Raw genomic sequence first — 13,413 nt, 5'->3', positions numbered from 1 at the left:
ACAGCTTCAGAACATAAGAATGGTCATACTGGGTGAGACAAATGGTCCATCTAGCCCAGTATCCCATCTTCTGACAGTGGCCAGTGCGAGGTGCTTCAGAGGGAATAAATAAGAGGGCAATTTCTAGTGATCATTCCCTGTCATCCTTTCCTGGCTTCTGGCAGTTGGAGATTCACGGACACCAGAGCATGTGGTTGGGTCTCTGGCCATCTTGGCTAATAGCCACTGATGGACCTATCCTCCAGGAACTTGTCTAGTTCTTTTTTGAACCCAGTTATACTTTTGATCTTCACAATATCCTATGGGAATGAGTTCCACAGGTTGACTCTGCGTTGCGAAGAACTTTGTTTGTTTTAAACCTGCTGCCTGTTAATTTCATCAGATGACCCCTGATTTGTATGTTAGGTGAAGGGGTAAATAACACGTATTCACTTTCTCCACACCTCTCATGATTTTATTAGACCTCTTCATATCCCCTCTTTGTCATCTTTTCCAAGCTGAGCAGTTTCTTTTTTAATCTTTCCTTATGTGGACACAGTTCCATGCCCCTAATCGTTTTTGTAGCCTTTCTCTGTACTATGTCAAATTCTAATATATCTTTTTTTGAAATAAGGTGACCAAAAGTGAACACAGTATTCAACGTGTAGGCATACCATAGATTTTTGTAGTGGCATTATGATATTTTCTGTTGTCTTATCTATCCCTTTCCTAATGGTTCCTAACATTGTTAGCTTTTCTGACTGCTGCTGCTGCTGCACATTGAACAGTTTTCAGAGAATTATCCGGGTGCTTCCAAGAATACTTTCTTGAGTGGTAACAACTAATTTATACCCCATCATTTTGTATGTATAGTTGGGATTATCTTTTCCAAAATGCATTTCTTCGTATTTATCAACATTGAATTTCATCTACTACTCTGTTGCCTAGTCATCCAGTTCAGTGAGTTCCCTTTGTGACTCTTCGCAGTCGGGTTTGGGCTTACCTAATTTGAGTAATTTTGTATTCTCTGAAAATCTTGCCAACTCACTATTCACTTTCTTTTCCAGGTCATTTATGAATATGTTGAACGGAACTGGTCCCAATATAGATCTTTGGGGAACCCCACTATTTACTTTTTTCTCCACTGTGAAAATTGTCTATTCGTTCCTACCCTTTGTTTCCTATATTTTGACTAGATACTGATCCATGAGAGGACCTTCCCTCTTATCCCATGTCTGCTTACTTTGCTTAAGAGCCTTTGGTGAGGGACCTTGTCAAAGGCTTTCTGAAAGTCCAAGTTACACTATCCACTGGATCACCCTTTTTTACATGCTTGTTGACTCCCTCAGAGAATTCTAATAGATTGGTGAGGCATGATTTCCCTTTACAAAAGTCGTGTTGACTCTTTCCCAACATATTGTGTACATCTACATGTCAAATAATTCTGTTCTTTACTATCATTTCAACTAATTTGCCTGATGCTGAAGTCAGGCTTACTGGCCTGTAACTGCCAGGATCACCTCTGGAGTCCTTTTTAAAAATTGGTGTTACATTAGCCATCCATCAGTAATCTGGTACAGAAGCTGATTTGAGCGATAGGTCAGATACCACAGTTAGTAGTTCTGCAATTTCATTTTTGAGTTCCCTCAGAATTCTTGGGTGAATTCCATCTGGTCCTGGTGACTTATTACTGTTTATCAGTTTGTTCCAAAACCACCTCTTGACACCTCAACCTGGGAGAGTTCCTCCATTTTTTCATCTAAAAAGAATTGCTTGAGTGTGGGCATCTCCCCCACATTTTCTGCAGTGAAGTCCGATGCAAAGAATTCATGTAGCTTCTCCACAACGGCCATGTCTTCCTTGAGTGCTACTTCAGCACCTTGATTGGCTGGTAGTCCCACTGACTACTTTGGCAGGCTTCCTGCTTCTGATGCACTTACAGAAAAGGTGCTCTTAGTTTTTCTCTTTAGGTAACACCTCACAAGTGGAGAACCAGTAACTCCCTTCTCTTCATGTGCCAGTATATTTATGTCTGCATCTGTAATTTTCACTCTCTGCATCTGAAGAAGTGGGGTTTTTACTCACGAAAGGTTATGCTCTAATAAATTTTAGTCTCTAAGCTGCCACAAGTACTCCTGTTCTTTCTTCAGGTAATTGTTCTTCAAATCCTTTCTTGCTCTGCTTTATTATACTTTTACTCTTGACTTGCCAGAGCTTATGCTCCTTTTTATCTTCCTTGCTAGGATTTGACTTCGAGTTTTTAAAGAATGTCTTTTTGCCTCTGCCTATTCTACTCTGCTGTTTAGCCATGGTAATTTGGTTTTGAGGCATACATTTAGTTTGAGCTTCATGATGGTTTCTAAATAGAATCGTAGAAAATTAGGGTTGGAAGAGACCTCAGGAGCTCATCTAGTCCAATCCCCTGCTCAAAGCAGGATCAACACCAACTAAATCATCCCAGCCAGGGATTTGTCAAGCCTGATCTTAAAAACCTCTTAAGGATGGAGATTCCACCACCTCCCTAGGGAACCCATTCCAGTGCTTCACCACCCTCCGAGTGAAAAAGTTTTTCCTAATATCCAACCAAGACCTCCCCCACTGCAACTTGAGACCATTGCTGCTTGTTCTGTCATCTGCCACCACTGAGAACAGTCGAGCTCCGTCCTCTTTGGAACCCCCTTTCAGATAGTTGAAGGCAGCTATCAAATTCCTCCTCACTCTTCTCTTCTGCAGACTAAATAAGCCCAGTTCCCTCAGCCTCTCTTCATAAGTCGTGTGTTCCAGTCCCCTAATCATTTTTGTTGCCCTCTGCTGGACTCTCTACAATTTGTCCACATCCCTTCGGTAGTGGGGGGACCAAAACTGGATGCAGTACTCCAGATGAGGCCTCACCAGTGCTGAATAGAGGGGAATAATTACTTCCCTCGATCTGCTGGCAATGCTCCTACTAATACAGCCCTGTCAAGGTTCCTTCCCCATTCTGAACTCTAGGGTACAGATGTGGGGACCTGCATGAAAGACCCCCTAAGCTTATTCTTACCAGCTTAGGTTAAAAACTTCCCCAAGGTACAAACTTTGCCTTGAACCCTATGCTGCCACCACCAAGCGTGTTAAACAGAGAACAGGGAAAGAGCCCACTTGGAGACGTCTTCCCCTCCAAATATCCCCCCAAGCCCTACACCCCCTTTTCTGGGGAAGGCTTGATAAAAATCCTCACCAGTTTGTACAGGTGAACACAGACCCAAACCTTTGGATCTTAAGAACAATGAAAAATCAATCAGGTTCTTAAAAAAAGAAGAATTTTAATTAAAGAAAAGGTAAAAGAATCACCTTTGTAAAATCAGGCTGGTAAATACCTTACAGGGTAATCAGATTCAAAACATAGAGAATCTCTCTAGGCAAAACCTTAAGTTACAAAAAGACACACAAACAGGAATATACGTTCCATCCAGCACAGCGTATTTTACCAGCCATTAAACAAAAGGAAATCTAACACATTTCTAGCAAGATTACTTACTAACTTTACAGAAGTTCTGAGTCTGCATTCCTGATCTGTTCCCGGCAAAAGCATCACACAGACAGCCAGACCCTTTGTTTTTCCCCCCGCTCCCGATTTGAAAGTATCTTGTCTCCTCATTGGTCATTTTGGTCAGGTGCCAGCAAGGTTACCGTAGCTTCTTAACCCTTTACAGGTGAAAGGGTTCTGCCTCTGTATACAGAAAGGTGGTTACCTTTCCCTTTATTTTTATGACAAGCCCAATATGCCATTATCCTTCTTGGCAACAAGGGCACACTGCTGACTCATATCCAGCTTCTTGTCCACTGTAATCCCCAGGTCCTTTTCTGCAGAACTGCTGCTTAGCCAGTCGGTTCCCAGCCTGTAGCAGTGCATGGGATTCTTCTGTCTTAAGTGCATTTTAGAAAGCATTTTAACAAACTAGACATGGTTCAAGGTAAAATCCTTACCACACGTTCCCAGCAACAGGGCTGACCAAATTTTCAGGTTCGGATCCCTTTCTCTCTCACCCCTCCCAAACCCCCCCCCCCCCCAAAAAAAACAAAAAAAAACAAAAACAAAAACAAACCCCAAAGGGCTGGTTCCTTTGTTTGTGAAAGAGAGAAAGAGCTTGGGGTTTTCTGCCCCCTTCCTTTATAGTCCAGTGAACCTTTTGAAGTGGATTCTTCTGAAAGTACCCCTCAAAGCAAAGTTTATTCAAACAGTAAGGACGACGACATGGAATCTGTTGAAGAAGGGTCCATGCTCTTCTTACCTATGTTTGCTGAAATGCAAATTTGCTTTGTCTCCTGCGATCTTGTCTCCCTTCGGTCTCAAGGATTCTGTTCATTACCTATATGTAAACTGAGGTAAAGACACCCTGAAGAAAGAAATGTATTTCTGCCTGGGCAGGCCTGTGAGATTTTGGACATATGCTAAGACCATCTTACAGGGGGATTTCATAACTTTGTATGTAATGTTGCTACATATATTTCACCATGCTGTTTTCAACAAGTGAGTTATTAGTTTTCAAATATTTCAAGTAGGGATGTAAATATTGTTTAAAAAGAAAAGGAGTACTTGTGGCACCTTAGAGACTAACCAATTTATTTGAGCATAAGCTTTCGTTAGTTAGTCTCTAAGGTGCCACAAGTACTCCTTTTTGCGAATGCAGACTAACACGGCTGTTACTCTGAAACCTGTCCTTATTGTTTAAAAAGTTAACTGTTTAAATGATTAAAAATGTTGTTTAAATGGTTAACCATTTAAGCAGCTGGGGCCCATCTGGCCCGCGTACCGAGGGCTGGGCCTGCTCCGGCCGGGCGGTGCTGCTCGGGGTTAGTGGTTAAGGTGGTTAACCTGTAAGACTGTACTTACTGGTTAACCTTTTACATCCCTAATTTCAAGGCATATTTTGTATAAAGATGACTACAGTGTAGTGTATATAGGGTGTGAATACAGGGGTGCTTTTGGTCACACATGGCTCTTTGCTTAATCCTATCTAGTTATCAGCATCCTTCTGAAACTGTAGACATTGTTCCCAGTATTCCAGTCATAGTTGCCGCAGTGCCAAGTAGAGGAAATATAATGACCTGACTCCTACTTACGCATCCAGGTTTTGCCCTGGAACCTCACATTCAGCTGATTATCCACTATGACCCTCAAATCTCTTTGAGTCACTGCTTCCCAGGATAGAGTCCCCCATCCTGTAAGTATGATCTGGATCCTTTGTTCCTGGATGCATGACGTCCTATTAAAACACATATAGTTGGCCTGCACCCAGTTTACCAAGTGATCCAGATTGCTCTTATCAGTGACCTAACTTTCTCATTATTTACCACTCCTCCAGCTTTTGTCACCTGCAAACTTTATCAGTGATTGTTTTCATCCAGTTTATTGACAAAAATGTTAAATACCCTAGGTCAAGAAACAGTCCTTGTGGGACCCCACTAGAAATACACCTATTGGAGGATTCCCCATTTTCAATTACATGTTGAAGTCTATCAGCCAATTTTTAATAATTTTTTCGTCTCATGTTGAAGTTGTATTCTAGTTTTTAATCAAAAAGTCATGGAGTACCAAGTCAAATGTCTGCAGAAGTCTGTTACCGCAACAGTAGTAATTTTATCAGTCAAACTTATAAATTCATCATAAAGCTATCAGATTAGTTTGAAAGATCTGTTTTCCTTAAACTTATATTGATAGGAATTAATTAGATTATCCTTGTTAATTCTTACTTGAGTCCCATATCAGCTGTTCCATTATTTTGGCCAGGATCAGTGTCAGACGGACAGGACTATAGTTACTCAGGTCATCCCGTCTGCGCTCTTTAAACACTGGCACAAGATGAGTTTCTTCCAGTCCTTGGAACTTCTCTCCTGTTCTCAGAATGATTGAAAACCACTATTAATTGAAAGGTGTCTAACTTTAGTAGTGGCTGTTTCTAGTCATCGGGAATTACTATTGGAATGGGAAGTATTTCATCATCATATATGACTACATCTGTTTTTACTGAACAAATTGATTGTACATGTCTACATCTCATTCTAGTAGTGGACCAGTGCCGTTGTTAGGTTTCTTTTTGTTCCTAATAGACATCAACAATGAGGGATGAGAAACTCCCCGGCAGGTCATGGGAGTCGGGATTCCAGTCAGGACTGGCTCCTCCCAGTGACCAAGCCCTCTCGCCACTGCTGTCTAGAGGGCCACATAGCTATCCAGTTACATGCTTAGATGCTTACAAGTACTGTGTAAGGACCCAAATGGAAACCCTAGCTTGGCAAACCCCAGGTCTTTGGCCCCACATGGGGAGGTCCTTGCTTTTACACCATATTAGAAATATGGTCCCTTCAGTAGCACAGTGCCCCTAGCCCTCTCTGGGCATTGCTTTGGTGCTGATTCATGACCAACTGGCATGTGCTGAATCGCCACCTCTCTGCAGCGCTTGCCGTCCTGATTTGGCCATGAGCTTTTTCATCTCCATCACTTCTCCAGGTCTCCTGTACCTCATGACTGGCTCAGCAGGGCAGTGTTGACGATTCACTCATCTAGCTCTCGCCTCACTGGGGTTCTGGTGAACAGGAGGAATCTACTATCAATCCATAGATCTGTGGGTGAGACCCTTAACCGTGGGGGCTTGTCCATGCTGCTTGTGTGAACACATCCTCAGGAGGGGAACCAGCCTGACTTCGGGCAGCTGCTGCTCTCCCCAGTTGCTCTCTGCGTTGCTGCAGGGTCCATGCATTCAGGATATGCCTTGCGATTGGCACTCTGCTAATTCCAGGGTTTCCTCATAGTGTGAACTGCCACATGCTTGGTACAAGGGTGTGCTAGCCTCATGCGGTCTTTAATTTGCTGTCCCTTTGACTGCTCTGGACAGCTTTTCCTGTGAGAACGTTGTCTTTCCGACAGTTTATAGGCATGTCTGATGTTTCCTAAGAGCAGCAAAGCAAATGCATCTGACTTCTCTGAGCATATTCTGTGGTGTGGCAATACTCCTAGGGATTTCTGTCCTTGCTCAGTCCCAACGGTATCCTTAGGTCAAGTGGGTATACAACAGCTATGGGCTGAGGGCGGGAGACAACGTCGCTTCTGCTTCACTTGGTGACAGCCTTCCCTTTGTCTTTCCCTTACCTGGAAGTGCAAGCCACTCCTGCTGCAGCGAGCTCTTCTTTACCAACTGTGCCAAGTCCTCAGCTGAGGTTCTCCCATGGCTGCCATGCTGATCCCCCTTCCTATTAGTGAATCATCAGTGAACACTGAGGTTTAGCTAATGATGTTGGGCTGCTAAGCAAAAGTAGTTGCATTGTACTTACACAAAACCCAACCGCTCTTTTAGAAGAGCCTGTAAATTAGTTTGGCCCAAGTTTGTAGGCCTGTCATAGGAAGTGGTCCCCGCCGGGTACTGTCCCCTCTGCTCATAGCTCCTGTGGGGTCACACCTCTGTTTAGAACTGAGTTGGATAAAGGAGGGAGGGGAGGCTGAAGCACAAGGGTGTTGTCTTTGTTCTTCCCCCACTCCATGGGGGTACATATCTCTGCTGTGCAGGCTCTCTCCACTGTAGCAGAAGGAGGGCCTGAGACCTACGGCCTTGTAGCAGAGGCCTGGTATGAGGCCTGGGCTAAAGTAGTGGTCAAAACTTTGCTGATATAAAGCAGAGTCAGGTTGTGAGTTATGCAGGGCCTGCTCACAATCTGGCAAACAAAGGGCTGATATTGCAGAAACGCACCTTCCTAAGAAGTGCTGGACACAGAGCACGCACACAAACGTATTCCAGAAGGGTCATTCCAGAACACCTTGATATCAACACATTCCCTAAAGATAACAGGAACACGCTGACCCATCCTAAAGATAGTCAGGATGACTGTGTGATGGATAAACATGTACGAGGTGATGGGTGGTAATTGGCTACATCAAAGGGTGTCAACTATGTCAAAGGGCAGTACGTAACTTGTTTCTATGGATGTATAAAATGGAACCTCAAAGGGAGTGTCTCTGGCCAGCCTAGAGGGGAGTGGAAAAACCAGCCATTCACTGAGCTGTGTCCATTGTCATGGGCTTACATGTCCTAATCTCCTCAGTCTGCCAGGTGCTATTCCTGCACTTCGACAATAAACTGGCGCGGGTGCCTTTGCTCCTTAATGGGTCTTGTGGTCATTGGGTGGTTCGCTTGAGGTCTGCTGTGCCAGCTGTCTGTGCAGAGCTGGGACAGCACGCGGAGAACACACACACAGAGCCCAACATCTGACCACACGCTCTGCCTGGTGTGGAAAGTGCCTCGTATGGTTTGTTCTTTGCAGTCCTGGTCTCTGTTCAGGCAGAGACTTGGGTAGTAGGGGGCCCATTTGACTACTTCTGTGCGGAGCCTTAGCCTGCCCTTGTGAAACAGACATCTGTGAAAGCTGCAGGGGCGCTACCTGGAACAAGGTACGTCCTTTGCTGTGACGCTGGTGCCGTTTGGTGTTAGTGTACTGTCCGTGTTGCTAGTATCTTGCACTGCTTGCCTCCTGTTGGGCAGTGGGGTTGCTAGTGTTGGTAAGTTTCCCTGCAGTACTGTGTGAGGGAGGAAGCTGTTTATAGCAGGAATGGGAGCAGCTGGAGTGTTACTAGAGAGGTCCCTGTTGTTTCAGTCCTTCATTCTGCTTCAGAGTCTCTGTTCTGGCAGGAGCACTGGGGTCTGCTCCTGCTCCTCTGTGCATCCCCTTGGGCGTATTGCTCCACAGGAGAGGGTCACATATCCCGTCATTGGTAAGCTGCTTTGCTTTTCCCCTTGGGAGATTTAGGGAGCCCAGGAGCTGCCAGTATGGCTCAGGTCCATAATCCGTATCATCCAGTGGCCGGAGCCAGGTGCTCCAAAGAAAGATGTAAGAAGCCTCCTAATCCCTGGTAGTTACAGATTAGTTTAACCCCCAAAGCAGGTGGTTTAATCTTCCTTCCAGAACTATTGTTAATTATGAAGACACTGGATATTCTTGTGACCCAGGTAAATGTCCGGTCCCTCTTTAAATCTTGGTAGCTTCTTGGCCTCAAGGACTTCCTGTAGCGGAGAGTTTCACAAGCTAATTACTCGTGTGAAAAAGTACTTCATCGGTTTTGAAAATCCCACCTATATTAATCTCATTGAATGTCCCTGTGTTTTTGTGTTATGAACCAGGGAGAACAGATTCTCCTAACCTCCCTTCTTTAGACGGTTTCAGAGTAACAGCCGTGTTAGTCTGTATTCGTAAAAAGAAAAGGAGTACTTGTGGCACCTTAGAGACTAACCAGTTTATTTGAGCAGACGGTTCATTATTTTAGACTTCTGTCATGATCTCTTGCATTTATCTCTTAAACTCTCTCCAGAGCAGTTTTCCCAAGCCCTTGATCATTCTCGTCATCCTTCTCTGAACCCCCTCTAATTTTGCAGTGCCCTTGAGGATGGCATGACCAATCCTGCAGGTAGTATACAGATGAGGCTGCATCATTGATTACATGAAGGCAGAATATTTTAATATTCTCTATGCCATTCCTTATGCATCCTAATATTGTTTTTGTTTTTCTTGACTGCAGCTGCGCATTGAGTTGTCTCCAGTGACGACATCCTTCTTCTCCTAGTTCTGTTCTCTTGTTGCCGAGCACTCTGTTCATTCATAGAAACACAGATATAAGAGATGAAAGCACCCTGTTAGGTCCTAGCCCCTGGGAGCCTGGGGCAGGATTGTCTCTACAGTCTGTTCTCCAAGGCTTTTCTGCAGCCCAAGTGACAGGCCTTTCTTGAGGCTGTGGACTAGTCTGAGCTCACTCAGTGTGAAATTCCTTTTAGTTTCTCCCTGTTGTTCCTCCTTTTGGAATAGAACAATCTCTACCTTTTTGAAACAAGCACTGTGTGGAGTCTCCCATTCCAACAGAAATATTTTAAAATTCTGCATATTTTATTTATCAAAATAATAGTCACACCAATTTCAATTATTTTGATAATTTTTCAAAATACCTGTCAGCAAGTATATTTGTAACAATTGACGACAAAAATGATTCTGGACATTTTTTGACAAATAGATTCCTTACTAGGCATATTAATACAGACCTTTGAGTAACTCAGTTAAACTACAATACAGAAATGTATTTTCCACACCCCTCAAAAACAGGGCAAAGGTTTGGGGAGAGGGAAGTAATTGCTAGATGGGAGCCTGGGAGCAAACCTGGAGGGTTGTTGGGTGTGGGTGGAAGAATGGAACAGGGTTTTTTGGGGGGGTGGGGATTTTTGGGGAGCCTTCCCCATGCAGACTTGGCTGATCCCTAGCCTCTCCCGTTCAGTCAGGCACATCTGCCCCTGTCCCCATGTGGCCCTGCACCCCCACTCCCATTCAGCCCCCCACCCCAGTCCATTCCCCCCACTAGCCCTTTTGAACCCCAGTCTTTGACCCTCCCAGCAGCTCCGTGTGCCCTGTTCTGTGTCTCCCCCCATATCTCATGCCTCCTCACCTGGCCCCGCGGGCATGGTGCTGTGAGGAACGCAGACTCTGACCCCTCCCTATCGGCGGCTGACTGCTATGGCTGGTGAGCTGGCTGTCCTCTGTTCTGGCACCACAGCAGCACCTGGTGGCTGAAAGGCATAACTGCAGAGCCTCTCTGGCAGAGTGTATTTTCTGCCGAGAGAGAAAACAAATCTGCAGGGGACATGAATTCTGTGCGTGCACGGTGGCGCAGAATTCTCCCAGGAGTAACTAGTGGGAGAACATTCCGAGTTAAGTCTTGCTACTTTGTAGGATTGTGGGTGGGAGGGTGTGGATGCCCCGTCACAAGGAGATGAGGTAGTGTTGGGAGGACTTTGGTGCAGGAGTGGCTGTGCTCCAGGGAGGGGTGAGTGCTAGAAAGGAGGGAACCCTTGTGTTCTCTATTTACCTTGATTTTTCCTCCCCACAACTTGTGGGGCTAATGTTTAGACTGCTGTTCCTTCTTGGAAACTTGTCCATAATCCCCTAATGGAGCGAGGTGTCTCAGGAGCTTATCCCCTCCCCTCGGAAGCCCCCCATGCTCATGCTGCTCTGCTTGCCCTCACTGCCGGGTTTGGTGCCATGTTGCAGCTGCCGGTAGGCCGAGTGCTCCTGGCAGAGGCCTCCTGCAGACATCCATAGGTAGACCCACAGAGGCACTGGGCTGGCTGGGCCTTCTCCATCAGGGTATCTGGTCTCTGTACTGGTGGTCTTTGTGCTTGGCTCTGCCCTACTGAGAGACCCCTCTGAGCAGAGCAGAATCTGCACCAGCAACAACTTGTTGGCCATGGAACAAGTAGCCTCATTGCAGAGCTGTCAATCTGTCTGAAACTCAGTGCCTCTGTAGCCAAGCTTCAAGTGGCTGAATGCTGTGGATCTGAGCTGGGAGCCTTCAGGCTTGGCTGTAAACTTGAGAGGCCTTGCTTAGCTGCTCCTTCCTCTGCAGGAGCCAGGGACTCCACAGTTGTTGTTTGAGCCCAAGACCAGGTCTCCTCAGTGAGTGTGCAGCCAAGGGAACAGGGTAGAGAAACATTCCAGTGCCCCTCTGCTCTCCCGTGCCTGGGGAAGGAGCACCCACCTCCGTGTGAGATGAGGGAGCTGATGCCTGGGGTCAGTATGCACAGCTGTGCCGTCCCCCTGAGCAGCCTGGGGCCCAGCTGGCAAGGATTACTGCATTGTAAGCATCTGTGACTCTCTTCCAGTGGCACCAGACACCATCAACAACCATGTGAAGACGTGTCGTGAGGAGCAGAAGAACCTGCACTTCTTTGCCCCAGAGTACGGAGGTACGGTACAGCAGCACAGTGCCCGCAGGCCTTGGGTGTGGTATGGCTGGCCTGTGTCTTGCTAGCAGCCAGTCTGTGGGTGGCTATTACCTGCATATCCATGAGAGGCAGCAGCTAAGGGGAGCTAATGCTACTCCCCCTGGGGCTGCGTGGCCTTGATCTGCAGCCACTGGGAGCCCTTGTCCCTGGAATAGTAGTGGAGGGGAGGGGTCTGCAGGATTTCACTGCCTGGTGTGGCAGCTCCTAGTGCTCTAAGGTGCTGGGCCTATCCTATTGGGCACTGACTGTGGAGCCTTGTTCCTGTGTTACAGAAGTCACCAATGTCACCACTGCTGTGGACATCTACTCCTTCGGGATGTGTGCGCTCGAGGTGAGTGGGCAGGGCTCCTCTTGTCTTAGCGGGAAGGGAGATGGCATGGGGGTATGTTCTGGGCACGGGGAGGGATGTCTGAGTGAAACAAGAATCCTCTCTGTTGGAGTTATTCATTATCCCCCAATCGCTCAGCAGCAATCCAACCATTTATGTCACCAAGATCCATGCCCTCCCCCCGCTGCATCCCCCCACTGGCAGTAACATGCTAGACAATGATTTGGGCTGGTTGGGGCCTCTCCATCAGTGTCTGTCCTCTGTATTGGTCTCCTTTGGGGGCATTTTCCTGTTCCAAATGTCACAAGTAACTTGTGGAACTCGGTGCCACAAGATATTGAGGCCAGAAGCTTAGTAGGAGTCAAAGGAGGAGGATGAATTTTTATGGAGAATCTGAGTCACCCCAGGTTTGATACAGTTTAATAAGGAATACGAAGCTTCCTGCTTCAGGGCATAAACCATCTGCCTGAGATTAGACAGAACTGGCCCTGGGCAGTTTATTCTATAATTGTCCATTTTGGGGCTTCTTTTTCCTAACTCTGAAGCAGCTGGTGCTGGTTACTCTTGGAGCCAGGAGATGGGGATAGTTGGACCCCTGCTCTGATTTGGCCTGAAAATTCGTATGTCCCTGTGTTCACCAGGCCTGAGCCAAGGAATTGGGAGTTCAGCAGAAAAAATATAATCTGCAACCGGTTTCAGGAAACAGACCAGGTAGAGAACTCTGCCGTCCATAATGTAAGCCCCTGCAGCCTAACAATAGGAGACTCAGGGAGGGGTCCAGACTAACACAAAAATAACCCTCTGAAGCAAAAATCTTAAACTACCTCCTTGAGTTCCAAGGGGTCTGTGGTAACAAGGGATTCTCATCTGACCTCGCTGATTGCCCATCGCTTCAGGGTTGTATGGAAAGTAGGTATTTCTCAATGCATGCAGCAGTGACATTACGGTAATTTGAAACCTGAGTCTGGGGAGCATGAAAATCAATAGTGGGAGTGACACATGGGGGCAAGTAAATGCCCCGAAACAACAAAGCAGACAGTCTTGTCAGGGAGCTGGTGAGGCAGCCCCCGCTGGAGACGAGAGGAAAGGAGTGAAGAGCGCAGTCCAATAGTATTCTTCCCAGCCTGGGATATGAAGAATCTGGTGCGGGCATAGGAAGAACTGGACAGTACAGAAGCCTTTGCAGTAGTTGACAGACTTTCGCCTGCTTCCACAGGAGACCAAACAGAATGTGCACATGACAGTTCCTCCAGTTCTTGTCCAGGGTCTCAAAGTGTCGACTCCAAGTGAGCAGCGTGTTTTCCTGAGGAGGAG

General features: G+C 46.3%; 1 protein-coding gene across 2 annotated transcripts in view; it reads left to right on the top strand.

The window, feature by feature from the left end:
• The window catches only part of NRBP1 (nuclear receptor binding protein 1), a 79,349-nt gene that overhangs the window by 44,996 nt on the left and 20,940 nt on the right, over positions 1 to 13,413 (top strand). For both annotated transcript variants that reach the window (XM_043541938.1, XM_037893592.2), the window contains exons 8-9: positions 11,649 to 11,732; positions 12,044 to 12,102. In XM_043541938.1, coding sequence (XP_043397873.1) covers positions 11,649 to 11,732; positions 12,044 to 12,102 — 143 coding nt within the window. The remainder of the gene's footprint in view (positions 1 to 11,648; positions 11,733 to 12,043; positions 12,103 to 13,413) is intronic.

This window comes from Chelonia mydas, chromosome 3 (genome assembly GCF_015237465.2).
Source record: "Chelonia mydas isolate rCheMyd1 chromosome 3, rCheMyd1.pri.v2, whole genome shotgun sequence".
In the NCBI taxonomy this organism is placed as follows: Eukaryota; Metazoa; Chordata; order Testudines; family Cheloniidae; genus Chelonia; species Chelonia mydas.
Note: the sequence above shows the minus strand (reverse complement) of the source record. Positions and strands in the feature narration are given on the sequence as shown.